The sequence below is a fragment of the Mirounga leonina genome, unplaced genomic scaffold, assembly GCF_011800145.1.
Source record: "Mirounga leonina isolate KUSES-001 unplaced genomic scaffold, KU_Mleo_1.0 Mir_118, whole genome shotgun sequence".
Classification (NCBI taxonomy): Eukaryota; Metazoa; Chordata; class Mammalia; order Carnivora; family Phocidae; genus Mirounga; species Mirounga leonina.
Window position 1 is genome coordinate 6167167 of NW_023270277.1, and position 23989 is coordinate 6191155.

Here is a 23989-nt window from a genome sequence, read left to right on the forward strand (position 1 = left end):
AAAATCATAGTGAAGTACCGCTAAACACCCATTAGAATGACCGTTGAAAAGTACAATAAAACCAAGTGTGGTTGAGACCATACAGCAGCAGGTACCCTCACACTTCACCCGTGGGAATGAAAATTCATGGAACCACTCCGGAAAAGTTTGGCAGTTTCTTATATAATTAAATATACTTTCACCCTATGTCCCAAAAATTCTTCTCCTGCTGCACACATGCAAGAGAAATTAAAACATATATCCATCGAAGACTTGTACAAAAATGTTTTAGAAGTTTTATTCGTAATAGCCCCAGTTCTGAAACAACCCAAATGTCCATTAATAAACAAGTGAAAGGAAACAAATTATGGTACATACATTCCGTACAATGGAAAGTCACTCAGCAACAAAAGGAACAATCTGTTGATAAACACAACGACATGGACGAATTTTAAAACATTAAGATGAGTTAAAAAAAAAAAATGGGGGGCAGACACAAGATTACATACTATAGAGTTCCATTTATACAAAATTCTAAAACAGGCAAAACTAATCTCTAGTGACAGAAAGCAGATCACTGGTTGCTGAGACGGAACAGGACTGATTACACAGGGAAAGGAAGAAATTTTGGGAGATGAGTAAAAATGTTCTCTACTTTGATTTGCATGGTGGTTACAGTTTATGCATTTGTCCAGTGTTAACTACGCTGGAATTGAACTGAACTGGTGGTTTTATTTTGTTTTAGGTAAATTATACCTAAAGTTGATTAGAACTTATTTTGAAACAAACACATTGTATACAATCTCCTTTGTGTATTCCTCCTCATCCTGGGGCCCCAGGGTTTGCTGTTCTTTTCCAGGGATACTGATTTCCAAGAGGATGTCACCCCGCCCCATGATTTCACATACCTTCTGTATACTGATAGCTCCCAGATTCTCAAGCTCCAGCCTAGATATGCCTCCTAATCTCCAAACTCAAACAACCAACAAGCTACTTAACATCACTAGGTGTTGCCTAGTAAGTCAGTCTTTGGAACTTAACATGTTCCAAGTAGAAATCCTGATCCCACCAAAACCACCTTTTCCCTAGTTTTCTCCATCCTGGTAAACAGCACCATCTCTCATGCAGTTGCTTTGCCCAAAAAAAACTGAAGTCATTTTTTATGTATATTTGTGATTCCCATCCCCATATCCCAGATCTCCAAATCCATCTTCATATCGCATATCATTATGACTCATATCTATACCCAAATCTAACTGCAAATATACACTGGATTGAGTAATTCCCACTGGGAGCGGGTCTGGGCCTGGACTGATGTAATAGCATCCTGATTAGTCCACCTTCCCCTGCTCCCTCCCTAGTCTGTTATAAACACTGCATCCAGACTGCTCAAGACTCCCCAACAGCTGCCCACCACCCCTATAACAAAATCCAAGTTTCTTCAAGAACTTTTGTTAACCCAGGATCTAATTTTTTTTAAAAATAAAACTTTTCTTTGGTTCTACTGGATGAATGATACACATTCACAGAGACTTTTATTTTGATTACAACCAAGAAGTAAGAACTACTAAAGACTGATAACATTAGGGGCGCCTGGGTGGTTCAGTTGGTTAAGCGACTGCTCAGGTCATGATCCTGGAGTCCCGGGATCGAGTCCCGCATCGGGCTCCCTGCTCGGCAGGGAGCCTGCTTCTCCCTCTGACCCTCCCCTCTCTCATGTGCTCTCTCTCTCTCATTCTCTCTGTCTCAAATAAATAAATAAAATCTTTAAAAAAAAAAAAGACTGATAACATTAGGACATTACTGATCCTAGAGAAGCCCGGCAACACTGAAAGCACCCATCACATGTGTGCACAGGCAGATCACAGAAATTCCAGCAATTCAGGGGGAAGGACAAGTTAATTACCATCAGTGTTGTCTGAAGTTGGCCATGATTTTCAACTGGTGCTATTTTTGCATTAACTAATTTGGTGAGATAGGGCTCCATTTCACTTTAAAGATATTTTGTTCTTGTATAATTGCTTGTTGCTAAACCATCCTTGGTCTAGCTGGTGCCTCTCCCTCTGTCTCCTTGGCACTGCTGGGTGGAAACACGATGCTGACAGCAGCAGGCTCAGGTTAAAACTGCTAGTGGGTCACAAAAGACTTTAAGTCAAGGATCTAGTTTTATTCAAACTGGTATCTTCAAACCTTACCTCTACGTGCTGGCACATAATCCTCAAGCCCATAGGTTATCGTTTAATTTTGAAAAGAGATTCCACTCAGTTTAAACAAACACCTGTAAGTAATTCTCCAAGCCTACATATCAAATCCATTTCTCTCAAAATCAATCCCAAAATTTCTATCCACAATTATACATTTCTACTCCCAAAATACACCATTTCCAATTAAATAACTACAATTCACCCAATCTAGCTAGCCTTTTTATTTTTTATCTAGCTAAACAGCAATAAACATAAGCCAAGAACTAAAAATTAAATATTGGTGGGGTGCATTAGATTTAACTCTAAAGATGCCACTACTGGGAAATGCAGACAGAAAAGTACTCAATAAATAATTTATAGGAGCAGAGATTTGGAAAGATCACTGCCTGAAAATTATTCATATTTTCTATTTTAAAAAAGTATGATTAATCAAGTTTGTCTGTTTTCATTTAGTGGTTTTTATGTGGAAAGCGACCTGAAGAATTGTTTTTCTATGCAATGGCATCTGAAAGTCAAGTCAACATCCCAAAGGGGGCTCACCTCTTCTTTTGTCCCTATTTATAAGAAAGTCGTACGTGCACAGAGTTTCAAAGTCAAAGGGCATGACATGCTCGTCACGACAACCGTGTGCGGGCCCACACACCCACTCTCCTGGACCAATCCCTGGATGGGCAGGACGGGCACGCCCCTCGACAGCACCATCCTCTGCATGCACTTCGGGCCTCAGCTCTCCCAACACCTTCATCTCTGACTTTATACCTCGGACAGCGGACAGCTTACTATCACTTTGGTGGAGTTTCAGGGAAATGTGTGTGTTTAATCTGCCACAGACAACTAGCCATCGCAAAATTCTGCCTTAAGGCCATTATCAAAATGTCAGGTTTCTAAAATCTTTTTGATAATTTCCTGAATTTTATTCTAATAATCCAATTATACATTTAATGGACTTTTAATAAATGTGTTACTTTTCTCTTTTTTTTTTTTCTGCACGCAATAGCATATTCTAAGATACACTGTTTCTGCTCAAGTGTTAGAATTAACAGTTTAATTTATCCTCAAATAGCCAACAAGTGATAAATCAACTATCCAGCCATGTGGTCTAAGAACCAAGTTCCAAAGCTCCTTCCACTATTACCACATTTATAAACACACCCTCTTAAAGGTAACAATGGCCAGGGACGCCTGGGTGGCTCAGTCGGTTATGCGTCTGCCTTCGGCTCAGGTCATGGTCCCAGGGTCCTGGGATCGAGTCCCGCATCGGGCTCCTTGCTCAGCAGGGAGCCTGCTTCTCCCTCTCTCTCCCTCTGCTTGTGCTCTCTCTGTCAAATAAAGAAAATCTTTAAAAAAAAAAAAAAAGATAACAATGGCCATTCTTCACATTTTAAGATCACATGTCTTATCTTTTCCTAGAGTTGGTTGTTAAAGACGTCTTTTGACTCAATACACTTGCCTTCTATAGAGGAATAGAAAGAAGAGAAAGATACAAGTCAGGGATGTTGTCACAATGTTTGAGAGCCAATCACCAGTAACAGTGCTGGCTTTCAGAGGATTAGCTCCAGACCAGTTACTTCCATCTCAATGCATCCATGGTGCTCCCTTTAGAATAGCTTTACCGCACTTTGTAAACACTGGTTTCTTAGCTGTCCACAACCTTCACAACACTGAGCTAAACCATCCTCAAGGAGTTTGACAAAGAGAAGACATTCTCTCCAGTTCTGCTGGGTGGGACACGTGCATGCGAGTGAATGGTGGTGATGAATACGGGGTATGGAAGAATTAGTGTGAAAAGATCACCACCGGCCAGAAAGGGAACGGAAGGCTCCTCCCAGGATGACAAAGTCTATGTCGGCTCCAACACAGAACAAGAGTGACAGAGAAGACGGTGCTTCCCAGTTAAATTGAATGTGTCGAGCCAAGAGTCAGCATACCATGCCATGGCCAGAGTGACACTTATCTAGCAAAAACTGGGAAAAACAACAGGAAATAAGCTTAGTTGGTAAAACAAGGTTCTAAGTATTCTGAAGGGCATGGATTTCTTGAATATGAATATTTTGGGTATTCTCCTGTAGGCATTCAAAGGTTTTTGAGCAAAGAAGTAATAGGATGAAATAGTTATTTGGAGAATAATAAAGACTAATCAATGTATATGATGGATGGTAAGAAAAAGGAAGTCTGGAAGTCACAAGTATGGTTAAATACTTCTTTCAAGGCCCTGGCTAAGGGAGAGAATGTGAAAGAAAGTGCTAAGGATTTCCAAGGAAAAGTATAAAGAACTCCAACTTTTTTTTTTTTAAGATTTTATTTATTTATTTGACAGAGAGAGAGCAATTGAGCACAAGCAGGAGGAGCGGCAGAGGGAGAGAGAGAAGCAGACTCCCCGCTGAGCAAGGAGCCCTATAGTGGGCTGGATCCCAGGATCCTGGGATCATGCCCCAAGCCGAAGGCAGATGCTTAACCAACTGAGCCACCCAGGCGCTCCGAACTCCAACTTTTTATAACTTCTTCTGCCTATAAAAACTGAGAAGAACAGGTCAAGGTTTTATATTTGGGTGTCTCAAGAAAACAAAGAAGTTGATTCTGGAGTAAAGAAACCCAGGTTGGAACGCTGGTTTGACCTCTTCTGGCTGTGACTTAAGAAAAGTTGCTTGAACAGAGCCTCAGCCTTCTCTTATTTAGTAACAATTTTCCCCCTGGAAGATTTCATTCAATTCTAAGGTATGAAAGCTTTTACCGCAATCACCAGACTCATCTGACTGCGAACCTCACACTGCCATGAGCGTCTAATAAAGGCTCTCCTGCTGAGTTGAGTTGCAGAGCCAGCATGTTACTCCTACACCTCATACATAACACCCAACACCATCCCACCAGCTGCTCAAGCCTCCAGAAGCCAATTCCTCCCTTTTTTTCATGCCCCACAGCCAATCCTCAATCCAGTCCTTAGTCCTGCCTCTACAATCTACCCCTTTGTGTCCACCTCTCTCTCCACAGTACCTTCCAGGTCCGAAGCGCCCAACACGTCTTGTCTGGTTTCCCGATCCCTTTGGAAGCTCCTGCTACACGTTCCCTGGAACAAGGCCATCTACCCAGCAGCTGGAGCCATAGTCTGACAAGGTATGTCTCTCTGCTCAAAATTCGCTGGTGGGTTCCCACTGTACTTGCAACTACAATCTGGCCCAGCCTGCCTCTCTGAGTTCATCTCATAGCACTGGGGATCTTGCTCACAAGGCACAAGCCTGGGCCTCTCTCGGGTCTCTGACTACACCAAACACTCCGAAGAACTGGGCACGGGTCGCTCCCTCCCACTCATGGGCTCTCCCAATGCTTCTGTGAATGGCTGGCTCACGCACATTAACTCTCTCCAATATTTCATTCATCTCTCTCTCTGAAATAACTTCGCTTCGATATTTGTTGACCCACCTGTCGTCTGCCTCCCGCCAAGTAGCACTAACTCCAGGATGGCAGGCTCAGCATCAGTCTCTGCCTGGAGCAGACTATGGCACAAAGCAGGAACTCGGATGTTTGAGTACTTGTTGACTAGAGCCCCATACTCCCAATTTTTAAATTGGGCTGTCTTAGTATTGAGTGGTAAAAGTTCTTTATATATTCTGGATGAAGTCCTGAATCACATATATGTGTTGCAAATATTATCTCCCAGTGGCTTGCCTTTTTATTGTTTTAAAAGTGTCTTTTGAAGAGGAAAAGGTTTTCATTCTGATGAAGTACAACTAGTCAATTTTTTGTGGGGGCCATTCTTTGAGGGTCATATCTAAAAAGTCTTTGCCTAACCCAAAGTCATAAAGAGCTCCCATATTTTCTTCTAAAGTTTTATGGTTTTAGGTGCCACGTTTAGGTCTATGATACATTCTGAGTGACTTTTTATGTATGGTGTGAGGTAAAGGTATACTTTTACTTCTTCACATATTCAATTGTCCCGGCACCATCTATGGAAAAGACCATCCTCCCCCACTGAATGGCCATGGCACTTTTGTTGAAAATCAATTGACCATAAAAAAATAAAGGGTTTGTTTCTAGACTCTCAGGTTTGTTTCAGTGATATATGTGCCCATCCTTACACTATTATCACATCTTTATTGCTCTACCACAGAGTACAACAAACTTTGTTGCTCTTTTTCAAAAAAATTTTTGTTATTCAAGGTCCTTTGTATTTTCATATACATTTTATGATCAGCCTGTCAATTTCTACTTAAAACACTTTCCGAAACTTTTGTGAGAGATTACCTTAAATCTGTAGATCAGTTTGGGGAGAACTGCCATCTTAACAACATAAGCCTTCCAACCCATGAATATGAAATCTCTCTCCATTTAATCTTTTTTTTTTTTTTAAAGTAAGTTCTACACCCAACATGGGGCTTGAACTCACGACTCCATGATCAAGTCACGTGCTCTTCTGACAGAGCCAGCCAGTCAGCCCCATTTAATCTCCTTTAATTTCTCTCAGAGATGTCTTATAGTTTTCAAGTGTAGTTGCAAGTATTTTATTCCTTTTGATGCAAGTTCTAAGTATTTTATTCCTTTCGATGCTACTATGAACGGAATTGCTTTTGTATTCTCATTTTTGGACTATCTGTAATATATGTAACATATAATATATATATATAATTGATTGTGTCTCCTGATCTTATATCCCAAACTCATTAGTTCTGCAGTGTTTTGTATAGCCATTCTATCACTTGTTCAGTTACTGTTTGCAAGATATATCATATCCATTCTTACTTTCAAGCCGTTGGTGTCTTCTCTTCTAAAGAATGTGTCTTGCAGATAGCATATGATTAGGTCCTTTCTTTTTTTTATCCCATCTGCCTTTTGATTCACATTTAATGTAATTACTGATGTGTTTAGATTTACATCTGCCATTTTGCTATTTGATTCAGGTATATCTCGGGTCTTTTTTGTTCCTCCTTTACTGACTCATTTTTTATTAAAAAATATTTGGTAGCGTATTGTTTTAATTCCTATGTTGATTTTTTTTTCATTGTACATTTTTTAGTTATTTTCTCAGCGATTACTCTAGGGATTACAGTATGCATCTTATCACTCTCTTTCAGATTAATGGTGACTTAATTCTGATAAAATACAGCAAGTTTGCTGTATTTCCTCCCTCGTCTTTTATCCTACTATTGTCACATATCTGGCATCTATATATGCTGTAATCCTAATAATACAGTGTTATAATTATGCTTCATACAGCCCTTTAGATAAATTAAGAAAATGTATATGTACACCATCTTTTATATTCACCGCCCACATTTACCATTTCTGGAGCTCTTCACCTCTTCCTGTGGATTCCAATTACGATCTGTTATATTACCTTTCAACCCAAACAACTTCCTTTAGAATTTCTTGGGGCGCCTGGGTGGCTCGGATGGTTAAGCGTCTGCCTTCGGCTCGGGTTGTGATCCTGGAGTCCCGGGATCGAGTCCCGCGTCGCGCTCCCTGCTTGGCGGGGAGTCTGCTTCTCCCTCTGACCCTCCTCCCTCTCCTGCTCTCTGTCTCTCATTCTCTCTCTCTCAAATAAATAAACAAAAATCTAAAAAAAAAATTTCTTGTAAGGCAGGTCTTTGAGTGTCTGGGAATGTCTTTATTTCACCTTCATTTTTGAAGGATAATTTTGCTGGCTATAGAACTTGTGGTTGAAAATTTTTTCTTTCGGCATTTAGAATACATCATTCCACTTCCTTCTGGCCTCCATTGTTTATGGTAAGAACTGCACTGTTCCTCCTTAGATAATTTCTCCTGCTGCTTTCAAGATGTCCTCATTCTCGCTGTCTTTCAACAGTGTGATTACAATGTATCTTAGTGAAGATCTGCTTGTTTATCCTACTTGGGGTTTGCTGAGCTTCTTGGATCTGCAGATTTATAGTATTCATCAAATCTGGGATACTGACGGACATTATTTCTTCAAATGCTTTTCCTTTTTCTACTCTCCTTTGGGAGCACTGACTACGCACATGTTGGTGTGCATGATGTTGCCCCACAGAAACTGGAAGCTGTTTGCATTTCTTCAGTATGTTTTATATCTCTTTGACAGACCGGCTAGTATCTACTGATCCACCTCTAAGTTTACGGATTCTTTCTCTGGCCATCACAAATCACTATGTTGCACAGCCAGTATGTTTTTCATTTCAGTTACTAACTTTTCAACTCTAGGATTTTCATTTGGTTCTTATGAATAGTTTCTATTTCTTTAGTGATATTCCCTATTTGTTGACTCATGATTATCATAGCTTCTTTTATTTCTTTGAACATATTTATAATAGCTGCTCTGAAGTCTTTGGTAAATTCAACATCTGGATCTATTTAGAGGCAGTTTCAGTTGACTGCCTTTTCCCTGTTTGTCCTAATTTTTTGTTTAGAACTGGACATAGTAAATAATATAGTAACTCAGTTTTTATTTATTTATTTTTTTCTTCAGCATTTTTGTGCTGTGTTCTTTTTTAGCTCAGACTTAATCTGCTGGCTCTTTCTCACCATGGTATGCAGCAGCTGATGTCTCTGCTCAGTTTTTTAAATACTTGGGTTTTATTTTTCAGTCTCGCTCTAGGGGTTACCCGTGTCTGCAGAGCTCAGTGGTCAGAGCTCGTGTTCCAACACCGTCAGCCAGTAAGGCACTGACGTCTGCCACTGTATCTACACGTGGGTTAGAGAACTCGTTCACAGAACTCGTTCACAGCTCGTGCCCTCCCGCAGGCCCTCGCAGGCCTCCCCTACGCCCGGATGCAGCCTCCAGGCAGCCAGTGTAGCATGGGGACCTTCACAAGCCCCTTTATGGCTCTCTTATTTCCAGTGTCTCCCGATTAGACGTATGCTCCACATCTGCAGGACAGCAGAGCTGGGAGGCATTCTGTGTTCGCCACTGCGTGAGTTTCCTGCCCTCTAAACCAAGTTAGCTGCTTCTGGCATTAAAGCTGCTGTGTCCAGGGCCAGCCCTGCACTAACAGGATTTCTCTGCTAAGGAGTGAGGAGTGGAGGGAACCCCAGGCAAGAATACCACCGGTTCCCACTATTCTTTCTCCAAGTTTAGCAGTTTCTTTTAATGAATAAATGCTTCTCAAAATGTTGTTTGCTTCTGGTCAATTTCCAGAGCCCTAAAATGGTTTTGATGAGTTTGTCCAGTTTTATAGCTGTTTTAGTGGGGGGAGAAAATTTGTCAACCTCTTCATTCCTCCATGGCTGGAAGTCCCATCAGTTAGAACGTGTTCTGGTAGGCTAGCACAGAAACATTATATGTGTGAGAGGTAAATTAAACTTCCAACATAGACCCAGAAAAGAAGAAACTTACCTATACCTAGTGAAGTCTTAATGGCAAGAGGAGATTGCCAGACCTCCCTAGAAAGAGTGAACTGAGTTCTGTCAAAGGGAAATCATCTCTATATTTACTACTCTAACAGAAGAATTTTTAAAACACTAAAAAACCACCTGCTTTACCAGCAGAAGGCAGCCATGCCATCTTCACATAAGATTCAGAGGTCCCTCGTTGTGTTTGCCGTCACGTTAAGCAGCTGCTGTCCTTTGTAGGGTCAAGTAACCACCTCTTCAGGATCCCCACTTTAAGGCTTCTCCCTGAGTACGGAATCTGGTCTTTGGTGACCAGAACACACTCTTGATTCCTTCCTAGAGACCGGCAAGTAATTTTATGTTCTTTAAGAAAACGCCACTGTCCCTGGGAAGTCCGGGCTGGCTGAGTGATCTACCCTGCCTTTCTGACCAGGTGTCCTCTCAGCCAGGACAAAGAGACTGCACTGAGTTACAAATATAATAAAAGTCATGAGGGATTTCGTGTGTTCTTTTATGAAACCTTATTCAAAGAAAAAAATGGAAAGGAGCTTAGCTGTATTCACTAGACTAGACACAAATAGTGACACTGATACATGAAGTCACTCCATTCTTTCCTGTTCTCACTTTGTTTACAGATGACTGAAAGGAACCAAACCACCCAGCTATTGTTCAGCTTAAAAAAAAAAAAAAATCCAACTTTTGCTCCCACAACTGGTTCAGTAACATAAAGTCACTTAATTGTTCTTCTCAAAGTTGACTCAAATGTACAAATAAAATTGGGTTTTGGCTGTTGGCATTAAGCAAGATTATTTTATCTTTCAAAATGTAGACTTTTATAATTTACATCGAGATTTAAGACCTTTGGATTTTAGTTCAAAATATCATCTGATTAGTAGTCCCCCACCTCAGCCTCTCCTAGTAAGTCAATCAATTTGCATAAACTTAAAGCTTTTAATAACATCAGGAACTACATCTGGCAGACAATGTAATGACAGAATCTTGGGAGCAACTGAGAAAGATAATTATCCACAAAAAAACACATCCAGATTTCAGCCTGTTCTCTATGCTACTAAAACCAGGACTCTGAAAAAAAACAAATGTTTGGAAAAGGCTTCACATCACCCCTACCAGTTCCCAATTCAAAGATCTTGGGCCCCTACCAAGAAGAAGATTAGGAACCTGTCACTCCCTGTTCCTCAGGGGCTGCATTTTAATATAGGGTCCTGACCTCCCTCCCCACCCACACAAAAGACCACTCAGCTTTCTTCTATTAAACTTCAGAGTGAAAAATTTATAGGAGGAAAGCGGGGGGAAAAAAGTGATTCAATTAATTCTTCAAAGCTCCTAAAAGCAATAGAAAGACTGTCAATTACAGTTTTCCATCATCCATATTTTGTCTCATAATACCAAAGATCTAAAAAGTAGGAATAGGAAGAAGACACCCCCAGAGCTGAGTAAAAGCTGAGCTGGTCAGGCCTTCTCAGACACTGGGACCTGGAAGAAGAGGAACAGACTTCAGTCTGCCTTTGGCTGTAGGTTTGAAAAAATGGTCAGCTCATGAGCAGAGGCCATTCAGATACACATCCCAGTCACTAATGCTGTCTGGCCAGATTCTGAGGACACAAAATCTAATACAGCTCAGTCCCTGTCCTCTCAGGTTCTAAGTCCAGTAAGGGAGGTGAGTGCATACCAGGTAACACACGCCTGCACCCGCCCCACACCACCCAAGGGGCTCTGTGTATCACTAAACCTGATACTCATGTACTTTCACATTTTAGCACCTCTGAAATCAAGAATGCTCTCCCAACTGACAGCAAGTAATCCTCGTTAGTGGTAGATAAAACAATAGCATATCTTACAATCACTGACATTTTACACTTAATGGAATACAGTATACCTCATCTTTGCCACAGTCCTACGAGGTAGGAATTATTATTAATCCTAATGTACAAATGAGGAAACTGAGGCTAGAGAGGCTAAGTAACTCAGGGGTGCCTGGGCATCAGACTGTTAATTTCAGCTCAGGTCAAGATCTCAGGGTCATGGGATCGAGGCCTACGTCGGGCTCCATGCTCAGTGGGGATTCTGTTTGCGATTCTTTCCCCCTCCCTTCCCCCCTCTCGTGCTCGCTCTCTCTGAAATAAATAAATCTTAAAAAAAAAAAAAAAAAGGGAGAGAGAGAAGCTAAGGAACTCAGTGTGACCCAGCCAGCAAGCGGGTGCGCAGGATGGGGCGGTGTGCCTCTCTAGCTGGGATCTCAACCACAGCGTGGCTCCACTTGTGAACAAATTTGTCCAGCACAATATGTGATATACAGGAGCCGTACAAGGTGAGACTGACTACTTCTAGCAGGAAGGGGAGAAGGGGGAAGGGCTTGGGCCCCCGAGGTCACACCCTGCAGGACCAGCAGGAATGCAGTTGGGGTGGGGGGCTCCCGGCAAACACAAAGGGACCAAGTGTAAAACAGCAGAGTGTGTGTTCAGAACTACAAATGGCCCATTATAGCTGGGCCTGACAGAGTTGAGGAGTGAGAGCGGTAACCCAGGGAGGAAAGGAAGGCAGGGCAAAGGCACAAAGGCGCTGCCAAGCTGCCAAGCTAAAGGGAGCCCGTGCACAGTCCAGAGCAAAAGAGAGCCACGGTCAGGCAGACATTTTAACAGCCCATCGGGGCAGCAGAGCAGAGGCCAGACTCACGTGCACGGCCCCTGGGCAGCCGTGGACTTGAGGCATCGGGAGGGAAGGAACAGCAGCAGCTAACGAGGCTCACTACACGGCAGTTGCTGTTTTACTTGCCTACAAATGTCTAAACTTCAAAACAACCCAAGAGGAAACCGAAGCACCAAGAGTTCCTAGTAACGGCTAGACGTGGAAGGGACAGGGAGCAGCAAGGACCCCCTCCCATACCTGCCTTGGCTGCCCCGCTGCCAGAGAGAGCGTCAGCAAGGAAGAAGAGAGTGAGGCCCAAGATGTGTTTGGTTCCACATGTGGGCTGGGTGTGGAATGAACGGGACGAGGGAGGGGACGGCATCCTTCTCTGTCTGGGAAGGACCACCTGCAGACCGCCAGCTCACATCTCCTCCTTGCCAGGGCCGTTCCCCTCCTCTTCCTCCTTCCTGCTACCCCTTCTAACACCTTACCCTGCATCTTTAAGGATGATCTCCCGAGGATTATCTTCATCTCTGTCCCGGAACTTTTAATTATGAACTTACGTTGTCTGCTAAGTGTGAGACTATAGAGATAAGGTGAATGGACTTAAAGGTCACTGAAATTCAGAGTAATCTTTGAAAAGAATGGGAAACAAAACTGAAAAACATCCATTAAAATAATCTGCAAGAACATAAAGACTTAGGTGAAATAAGAAATCAGGCATCCATAGTAGCCCTGTGTGGTTCTCTCTCAAACACCTGGCTGCCCGAGTACATTAAAGATCTGTGTCCACCCCAGCCTGGACGTTTGCCTGGTGGTGTGTGTAATGATGAAGAGGTTGTGAGAAAGCTAGAGAAAAACAGAAAGCGAGGTCAGGAAGACCCTGACCAGGAGAACCAGGGACAGCAGAGTGGAGACATCACGGTTTCTGGGCTCTGGATGCATGTGTCTGTCATTTCCTGTACCACCAGGCAGGCGGCCCATCGTGGACTGAGCCAGGGGGAGCAAGGGAGTACATAAGCACAGAGACAGAAGGCTGTGCTCTCTGAGGGTTCCAGAACTTACAGATTTCAGAAGCAGAACGGCACCAGGCAAGTGGACAGCGAGAGCACAAACATAAAGAACACTGGCGAGGAGCTCAGATGTTTTCGTTGACAGCGGCTGGGTGAGAGCTCCACAAAGCCCACACGGGAGGCATGAAAGAATCCTAAAGAGGCTGCTCTCAGATTTTTCGGTCTCAGGATCCTGTACCCACTTAAAAATTATTGAGGAAACCAAAGAAGCATAACCCGCATAAACAAGAGCCACTGGTCTTTACCACACTAGAATAAAACTGAGAATTTAAAAAATATTTAATTCAAAAGTAATGATAAACCTAGTACATGCCAATATAAACAACACTTTTAGGAAAAATATATTTTCTAAGTATATTTAAAAAACAGTTAATGAGAAGAGGGGCAATGTTTTACACTTGTGCAAGTCTCCTTCACGTCTGACTTAACAGAAGATAGCTGAACTCACAAATGCTCTAATGCAGTCTCACCCAGCACGCAGTCTCTGGAGAAAGCCCCACTGTCTACCCATGAGAGAATGAAAATGAAAAAGGCAAATAATGTCTAAATGTCACTATGGAAATAGTTTTGACCTTTCCACCTCCTAGAAGGACCTCAGGGACGCCCAGGGGTCTCTGGACCACACTTTGCTAACTATGATCTAGAGGAGGGCAGACCATGGTGATCAGGAGAGACAAAAGACAGAACATGCAGGTAAGCCCCCAGACTGGAAAACCGTGAGGGGAGGTGGGAGAACATCTGCCTCACGTCAGCAGACATAAACATTCAATCAGATGTCACATTCTGCTGGCACTCTTTTTGTTTCATTGCTTGTGGAGGTGGAGGGGTGCGACGTATCAGAATCGTGATCTCATTCCCCTAAATTCTGATATAATCTCTCCCTTTACGCCCAAGAGGTGAGAATTCCTGGTATGGAAAACATATTGCTAATAAAAGTATGTTCTGTTAGGTATTGAGGGTAAGAAGAATGATTTACTTACAGAAGCTACCAAAGGAAGTGCAGGTAAATTAAGAACCTAACCCCAGAGGGGCACCTGGGTGGCACAGTCGGTTAAGCATGCAACTCGGCTTTGGCTCAGGTCATGATATCAAGCCCTGCATTGGGCTCCACGCTCCACACAGAATCTGCTTGAGATTCTCTCTCCCTCTGCCCCTCCCGCTCGTGCTCCCTCTCTCTAAAATAAGTAAATCTTAAAAAAAAAAAAAAAAAAAAATTACCCAAGATTTAGAATTACAAGTTTTAGCTTCCCAATACAGTGTTCAAACTAAGATTAATTTATATTACTTGTATGCACACCAAATAACAAGGAAGGAAAACAACCCTGAAATAAAAGGGGTGGGACACTGATTGTTTCCCATAGAAAATCCGCACATTGGTACGGCTGGGGAGGAGCTGAGGCTAGTGGCTGGGTGCATGGGCTCTGGTACTGAACAGGTTTGGTTTAAACTCTGGGCCTGCTGAGGACTAGTTGTATGGACCTGGGGCAGGTGCACGGCTCTCAACCGTGAAGCTGAGAGAACAGGCTTCCGGCACTGGGCAGTCGTGACGACCACATGGAAATTCACTTCAGCATTTGATGTGTATCTGACATAGAATTTGGATTTCATAAATGTTGGCTATTAATGGTAATTTAGCTATTACCACGACTACATTATTGATTAATGTTCTATTGTCCTTCAGGGAGTTTATACTATTCACCTCTTAACTTTTATCCTTCTCTTCCGTTGGATTTTTTTTTCAATCCTTTAAGTCTGTTTTCTAAACATTTTAGCGCTCTCATGTTTAAGAAAAAAGCTTTGCATAGTAATCTAAGAGACAGCTTTCTAATCACTGTAATTTTAAAAGGAAATTGTTCCAACCATAGGAGTTCCAGACAAGAGTTTCCAAAACTCTGAAAGGCAAATTGTGCCTAGCCTATCCCAATCCTCTCTTCTTCCCAAGACAAGTCATGCTAAGGGCACATCCTCTGTAATAACCGCAAGATTAATTTCTAGGCCAGGAAAAGACTTGTAATCCCATCTCTTTCCGGTCTTCATTAAATGAAAGCTCAGTTTTCACTGTGAAAAACAGATGCCCGCGCTCACCCACCATCATACCCTTTCACCAAAATGCCTGGCCGTGTTCTGGGTCATCAGGTAGGTCTTCTATTACCATCTGTCTATCTTTCCATAACTGCTCGAAATATGAATTATTTAGTAAGCTAGCAACAAGTAGGAGGAGGTCAGTACTTTTTTCCCTACACAAATTATCTAAAAGCATTTTAAAATTCTATTTCTCATCAAGTGACATTAAAACAGCATTTTAGAATCTATATTTATTATGTATTTTAGTAAATATCGACCTGAAGTACAGCACTTACAAAAGTCTGAACAAGTTTAAAGAATGGGAGAGGTTTTAGAGATTAAAATCACTGTTATTCGGGTATTTATTTAAAGGTTAAAGCATTTTTAAAAGACCCCAACACTTCATTCTAATGAAGACTAAGAGAAAGCCAGTCAAAATACAATGACTCAATGGTGCTTGTTACCCTTTCAAAAAATAAATAGGATTTGTATGCTGTCCGGTAAACAGCTGAAAATCTTCTAAAGACCGCAACAACAAATCTTTAAAGGAATGCTGGTAAATAATCTAACAACATACATGAATTTCACAGACTTCCATGCCTGACGGTTACTGGTTCTGTGACTGTGTTCAAGTGAACTGACCTCTGGGATCTTAGGAACACCTCCTAAGCAGGCCTGTTGGGACAGTTAATTGGGATATTTGTAAAAAGCACTCCACAAAGGGACTGGCACCTAGAAGTCCCTCCATCATTTAAATGCCAAAGTCAGAGTCCAAGGGCTCTCTTAAATCATACTGCTTCTAACATTGTGAAGACAAAACTCACACATGTGAACAGGTTACTATAAGGATACACCACAGGTACTTCTATCCATTAGCAAGCCCTAATTTTCCAAAACCATTTCCTCACTTCTTACTCAAAAGTTAAGGAGAAGAAGAAAACATCACGAAGTTTTTATTCTCACAAAACTTCGACAACGACCACATATTTTATGTAAGTGGCATGTGTTATGACATATTACTGACTGATTTTGCTTATCATCCTAACAGATGGTTATGTGAGTTTTTTAATTTTTCTTTCAACATTCTGGCAAGGATGAAGGTCTTAATGTAAAAGTAAAATTAGTTTCCAGAAGTACCTAAAACCAGAAAATGAGTCCTTACAGTTTTCCAATGAAAACTACTCTTCTTTTTAATTATCACAACTATCCAGTTAAATTTTGATAATATATGAATTATCTTCAAAACAAGAAGGATATATCATTTAATTGGATAATATCACCAAAACTCTTTCGTTTTTTAAGTGATTAATTTGGGGTATTAGTTATTAATCTTGACATTTTTAGACAGACCTGCTGTGGCAGAACCTCATTACACAAGTAATCCTTGCAAACTTCTCTGTACTCTAACACATTCAGATGAACAGCATCACCCAAAGTAACAGCTTTATTTACCAAGGCATGATGTGTCAGTCTTATTAGCATCCCTACATTAATATAATCCCCCTATAAAAACCCTCGCTTAATCCTAAGGGGGGAAAAAAAAAACAAAAAAACTTGCTCAAGGATAACCGAACCCTCCTTAACAGAGAGATCCAGTATACAATTAGAAATAAAATTTAGAATTCAAATACCTCCAAAAGAGACACTATAATTGACTGAATGGCATAAAGGAAACTGAATCATGCCCTTCCCCGAGTACAGGGTTTTATGGAATGATGCTATGTCCTCAAGATTTTTCAGAAATCCAACGGAACCTAAACATCCTATCGCCAAGTAATAGGTTTTCCTCCCTATGAGAATTGAGAATATTCAAAAACCTTAGATCCTAAGCACAATATGCTACAAGGACACTGCATTTTTTTGGAAAAAGGTATCTGCATCTTTGTTCTAAGGAAGAGCAACAGACACATACAAACCTCTGCCTTTGTTGGGGACCCTGTTGGCTCTCATTCCTTTTTTCTCAATTTAGGGCATTTCTTTTTTTTTTTTTTTTTAAAGATTTTATTTATTTATTTGAGAGAGAGAGAATGAGAGAGAGCACATGAGAGGGGGGAGGGTCAGAGGGAGAAGCAGACCCCCCGCCAAGCAGGGAGCCCGATGCGGGACTCGATCCAGGGACTCCAGGATCATGACCTGAGCCAAAGGCAGTCGCTCAACCAACTGAGCCACCCAGGCGCCCCTAGGGCATTTCTTTTTTAATGACTCATTCTCATCATCATCATGCTTAATGCTGAGAAGTAATCTGCAGAGGTAAAAAGCCTGGGCCCTGGGTAAAGGCAGACACACCTAGTTCCAATCCTAGATCCATCACTTACTAAGCCATGTTTCCCTGTGGGTAGGTCTCCCACGCCACCTCCAAAGGCTATTGCTAGGATTAAGTGCCAATGCATGGGCTTTGCACAGCGACTGATACACCATAATTACAGAAGGATTAACTATTATCAAAATAAGATCACATAAAAAATCGATTTTAGAATTACGGTTTTCCAACTGAAATTCGACTTCTGGCACAACCATACCAAAAGGGCCCGTAACTTTATCCCCAACCACCACAGGGCTTTCAAACACGGTCCACGGAGAGCATAAGAGAAAAAAATCTAAGAGTTCAGTTTCCTTCCTGCCACATTTTATTCCCTCTCGTGGGAGCATGAGATTGTTCTCAGTGAAGTTAATATTTTCCCGACAGAGTTCCCGCTGAGCCGCTACCCGCTGCTAATTAACTTCATGAGGACAAATTTTCAAGTGACTTGAGGCTTCTGCCTGCCAGATGGCATTTCCGAGATCATCATTCCTTCCTAGTAGAGTTCGGGCAGTTCCTAATGCCATTTTCATCTAGGAATCCATATTGTAGGAGTCTCGTTAGAGCTAGCAGTTAATAAGTGGACGTGACCCTGGACTACCTGCTCCTCGGGGTCTTCCTGGATGGACATCGAGGCCAGGTCAGCTACAGCTGCCTCTTCTTGCCCCAGCCCCACCCCAACACCCAGGACTGCGGCTCTACCGGGAAGAACAAGGAGGAAGTGAGCCGGAAACACAAACAGAACTGCAAGTTATCCCATCAAGCATGACGTTCAAGGCCTATCGCAGGAATGAATGTAGGATTTGGAAATACCAAACCAAAAACATGAAAAAAAAAAGACTCAAAAGCAAAAGCCGCAAAATACTCATTCAGAACAGAAAAGATAACCTCACCTACTGAGAGCTTCTATCATCTATATGCTCAACCATGGGATTAAAAAATAAGTAAAAGATCCCTGCCAAGGAGTTCGTGTCCTGGGAAGAAGAAAAGATGAGTTACGGTGCACAGTGGCCAGGGTGATGGCCCAGCTCTAACATGACATCAGGAGGAAAAACAGCAAAATACGTGTAACTAAGAATGACCTCTGAGCGCATCTCATGCAGAATTTGAACACCTCTTCGTCTAGCTGAACACTGTATGCAAGCACAAGCACAGCTGGACGCCCCAAGTATGAAGCGGGTGGGCACATGCTCCTTAGCACAGTCACCGGTTTAATCCAATTTAGAGCCAAAAAGGTTAAGTGACTTGGCCAAGGTCCCAAAGCTAACGAAAATTCAGCAGAGTCTGAATTCAAACCCATATATCCAGGACTCCAAACCTCTACTCATCCAGCCAACCACTAAGGCCACCTGGGTGGAAGGCAGAGTTTGCATTCCATCTTCTCCCATGACCTAGCCAGCTGTTAATTTCATCATCAATAAAGGAGGCATCTGAGGGGCGCCTGGGTGACTCAGTCGTTAAGCGTCTGCCTTCGGCTCAGGTCATGGTCCCAGGGTCCTGGGATCGAGCTCCGCATCGGGCTCCCTGCTCGGCGGGAAGCCTGCTTCTCTCCCTCTCCCACTCCCCCTGCTTGTGTTCCCTCTCTCGCTGTGTCTCTGTCAAATAAATAAAAATCTTTTTTTTTTTTTTAAAGATTTTATTTATTTATTTGAGACAGAGAGAATGAGAGAGAGAGCACATGAGAGTGGGGAGGGTCAGAGGGAGAAGCAGACTCCCCGCAGAGCAGGGAGCCCGATGAGGGACTCGATCCCGGGACTCCAGGATCATGACCTGAGCCGAAGGCAGTCGCTTAACCAACTGAGCCACCCAGGCGCCCTAAATAAAAATCTTTAAAAAAAAAAACAAAGGAGACATCTGAGGAAAGTAGGTGTTAATATTTCTCAATTCTTAAAAACATACGTTAGCGTAATTTCTCCTTAACACCAAATATCCGTACTCTGTTCCCAACTGTTTTATTCTACTGGACATATAGTAAATGGCTGATACACATACAGCCGGTCCTCATGAAGTTGATTAGCATTCCCAGCTAGACGCTCCCTCCTTCATGCTTCCCCAGCCCTGAGTATATTCTTCTTTTCTAACACTCATCGTGGTGTGACTGGTAGTTCGACAGTAAGACAGAGCACGTCCTCATACCCATCACTGGATCCCAGTATCAGCTAACAAATATCTGTTGCATGACTGACTGTCTTAGTATCTCCAACCCAACAGTGCATTTCAGAGGGTGAGGACCACATCTCCATTATCTTTAAGTTTCTGGAAACATTGTGGCACACAAGAAATGTTTGTTCAAACTGGTGGGGAGGCAAGGTGATAGAACGGTAAGTTTAAAACTAATTCCTACCTCTCTGACAATATAACCCCATCCACAGCCTGGCAGCCTGTTGAACAAGTATGATTTTACTGTATATACCTACACCTTTTACATTTTTTATTGAGGTCATCTGTTTTGTTGAAAATTACTTGCCAACTTATAATGCAAATAGTTCAGCTTAACTTCTTTAGGCTAAGGAGATTTTCTACTCTTTCTGTTTTAACCATCCCACATTTCTGCTGTTTGTATTTAGATAATGGCAGTTCCTTTGTGCTGTGTTCCAGAAGTCTGAGAATTTTTAGAACTCAAAACAAGTTTTCCCATAGAAAAGTCAGAAAACAAAAAGCTGACATGAAGGGCGCTGAGGTTCCCACGCCCGTCCACAAAGGCTTGTTTTGCACATCTGAGCAGCACAGAGCCCAGCCCCACTGTTCTGCCTTCTCCAGGGAAAAGGCCTTCCTGATTACAGGAGGATGCCCAAAACACATTTCTACTCCTCTTCCTCTTCTGCAGGAGACCCATCCTCCCACTCCCATCCTTTCTGCCCCCCCATTCCACTCTCCCTGGGGACCGAGATCGAGGTAAAGCCCAGCACAGATGTGCAGGTTCGAGAACTAGGTCAGGGACTCTGCCCCAGATAGACGAGGACACGGGGCTACAATAACGGCAGCCCTGAGACGCAGCTCAGGGGCTCTAAAGGAGGCAGGGCCTGGGGCCCTGAAGCAAGAGCTTCAGGAGACGACGGGGAAAGGGCTTGCTGTCATGCAGGAGTCATAGTATCATTCATCCATTTGCTCATTCATTCATTCAACAGACGCCTCATGAGAACTCGTAGATACTGCACTGTATTCCAAAAACACAACAGACACGACATGTCTGCTGTTTTGCCCCCCAAGAAACATTTGACTATATCTGGAAACGTTCACGGTTGTCACAGCTCAGAGGGGGCGGGGGGAGGAGGCGCTACTCGCACCTAGTGGGTGGAGGCCAGGGACGCCACTCACCATCCTACGGTGCACAGGACAGCCCCCACATCAAAGAATGATCCAGCCCAAGATGTCAACAGTGCTGAGGCTGAGAAAGCCTGCTTTAAGTAATTTATGACAGCTCTTCTTGAGAACATTATCACAATTTAGAATAATTTTTAATGTAACAGAATTATATTTTGACCTAATTCTATTATAGGGAAATCCATATTGATATGGGAATAAAGAGGAACACTTACTTGTGCATGTTCTCCACTCCTATTATGATCATGATACAGTAGGAAATTCCACTTTGTACAAGAAAATGTAAGGCATACCTATAAAAAGTAAGAGCACTGTTAGAAACGGGTACCCACTCACAGACATCAAGATGAGACCACTGAGGCTACAGAGTGCTCATGGATCACACAGAGCATCTCCAGATAAAAGGTAAGGAATCTAACTTCCAGAGCTTAGAATTCTGTGAACACCTTAGAGGGGGTCCCATATCACAAGCCCCAGAAGAGCTGGAAAAATAAAACGAAACCTCATAAAGGCACACTCAGTGCCCTGACATTCCCCGTCTCCTAGCTACATGGAAGCACTGTGGGGTTATGCAGCTCAAGGATTACAGCTTTTTCCATAACTCAAGGCACAATGGGGAAAAGGAGTAATAAATCTGGATTTCAGAATAGTCCTGCGAGAACATTAGTTATTTGTTTTCCCAAATACCTAAAACTGTTTCTCACAAAGCAACAAAAAGTACCAAATAATAGTATTGACTGAAAACCAGGTACACCCAAATCTGTTTATTCTGAAAGCATGATGGCTCAAATCAAATGATCTTCTAATTCTTCATTTGCAGTCATCCATCTATAAAACATTCTGGCTGAGGTGACACAGAATTTTCTAATGTTCCAATGAGGCAATCCACCATTAAATGAGAGAACTAATTTATCCATTCATATCACAAAATTCAGGCAAACATGATTAGGATTTCTGGTTTTAAACTCAATCCAAACTATCCCTAAGATTATGCATACATGGGCACACAGACATGAACTCACAATTTCCTTTCCCCTTTGATGGCATGAATAATTTACGAAAAAATTTTCAAACCATTGTACACAATTTAAAATATAAATAAGGATCTTAACCTGTGATTAAAATTACTTTGTAAGCTAGTCATTATAGAATAATGGGCATCTCCAATGTGGGAAAGTTACTTAACCTTTTGAATACATTTTTCCATAGAAATATTATAAATAAGGAGGAGGTTCCAAGGCAGGCCCACAGAAGAAACTTATTTAACCCATTGAACAGAGGATGTCAGTCCATCTCTCTCTCTCCCTGTCTAACACACACATAACACACAAAGGAAAACAATGTCGGCCTGGAAAACTACTGTAACTAGAAAGTCATGAGAAAGCAGAAAAACATATATGAGTATAAACTAAAACAGAAGGAAGCTTTAAAGACATGATTAAAACACACTTTTCTAATTAATTATCCACCTCCTATTGGTTGCCAGCATTAATTCACTAACAGATTTAATGGGGAAATGATGAAGAGGATTACTACATACTTTTAAGGGCTTTATTAATTGAGAGTAGAACTCATTAAAGATACTGGTCTTAAAAAATATTTTTTTTGAGGATTCTTGGGGAAATACTTTTCTCCTCTTGTATGAGTAGATTTCCTTGGAACCACAACAACTCTAGAAGCTACAAGTTTTTTTCTCAAACTGTGTCACGGTTCCTTCTAGACTCCCTTGGCACCACCGTTCAGATGATGTGCTTGGCAATCTTGCGGGGTGCGACATCGCACATTGCCAGCCTCCTGTTGTACCAGCCTTTGTCACTGTGACCGTACAAGTCTGTCCATATGAGGCAGATCTGCGTTCACCTCTGCGTCACTGACCTCCATGACAAGCCTCGAGGTGCTTCTCCCCTCATTTATGGCACCTGGTGACTTTCTTCATAATCCCCCCACATGCAGCCACTCCACTTGCTCTCATTAGGAAAAGGAGCAGAATAAATACAGAGGAGCCATGTAGTATTTTTCAGGCTTAAGAGAGAATCCATGCGGGGTGTTGACTGGGGTATCTGGCACAGTAAGCACTCAACTATGAAGTATGATTAGTAAAGTAGAAATTCAAGATAGGAGGTATCCTAAAGGTCTTTAATCCAACCCTCATCATTTTAGAGTTGAGGAAACTAAGTCCTAAAATCACATACGTGGTTAGTGCCCTAACTGACATTAAAACTCAAGTGGTTTCCTTCGGGAAACTCACCCAAAGGAAACTCACCCACTGGCTGACTCTTCAAGGGGCAGAGTGGGGCGGGACCCACAGACTGCGCATCACGCCTCTCAAGCCACCCGAGGACTTTGAGAAGAAAGTGATCCTTTATCTCAAAACTTCGGGGTTTTCTTAGATAACACATCTTATTTTGAATTTCAAATCACACTAAACACAGGTATAAATTGTATGTTTAGCAAAAAAGAACGCAAGTTTAAAAAGGTGGAGAAACACCTCCCCGCTTGTTGAACGGATCTGTGCGGAGTGTGGGTTTTCTGGCAAGCACCATCCTGGGCACTAGGAATAAAGAGTCAGCGGGACACAGTCTCGGTCCGCAGAGAGCTTGCAGTGTAGAGGCAGAGACACACAAATAACAGAGTACGTTAATACTGTGTGACAAACACTAAAAAAGAGATTGGATACACAGAAAATTTCCAATCTGGACTGCCACCTGGACTTTGGTAATGACAGATGATAATAATGAAAATGGTCTTGCCCCTGGGTGACTTTCCAGGTTCGTAGTGAGCTGGCTATGGTGCTAAGCTCTTCTCTGTAGTACGACACCTTTCAGCTCTCCCCATGATCACTGACTCCCTTTCACAGATGAGAAGGTAGAGCCAAAAGTGTTGGAAGTCCATGTCCAGAGTAACAGAGCTACCTGCCCAAGAAGCCCCGAGCAGAATCCAGGCTGACTCCAGAGTCCAAGCTCTATTCCACTAGCATAGAGCTGTTATCAAAGATAGTTTTACTTTTATCAAAAGATAGTTAAATAAATACTGTTTTACTGTTATCGAAGATAGTTAAATAAATAATTAAAAGTATAAGCAAATTTTGGGGCGCCTGGGTGGCT

At 42.2% G+C, this 23989-nt stretch overlaps 1 protein-coding gene across 3 annotated transcripts in view; it reads right to left on the reverse strand.

The window, feature by feature from the left end:
- The window catches only part of LOC118007355 (lysophospholipid acyltransferase 2), a 118431-nt gene that overhangs the window by 42955 nt on the left and 51487 nt on the right, over nt 1-23989 (reverse strand). For all 3 annotated transcript variants that reach the window (XM_035000412.1, XM_035000411.1, XM_035000413.1), the window contains exon 3: nt 21101-21178. In XM_035000412.1, coding sequence (XP_034856303.1) covers nt 21101-21178 — 78 coding nt within the window. The remainder of the gene's footprint in view (nt 1-21100; nt 21179-23989) is intronic.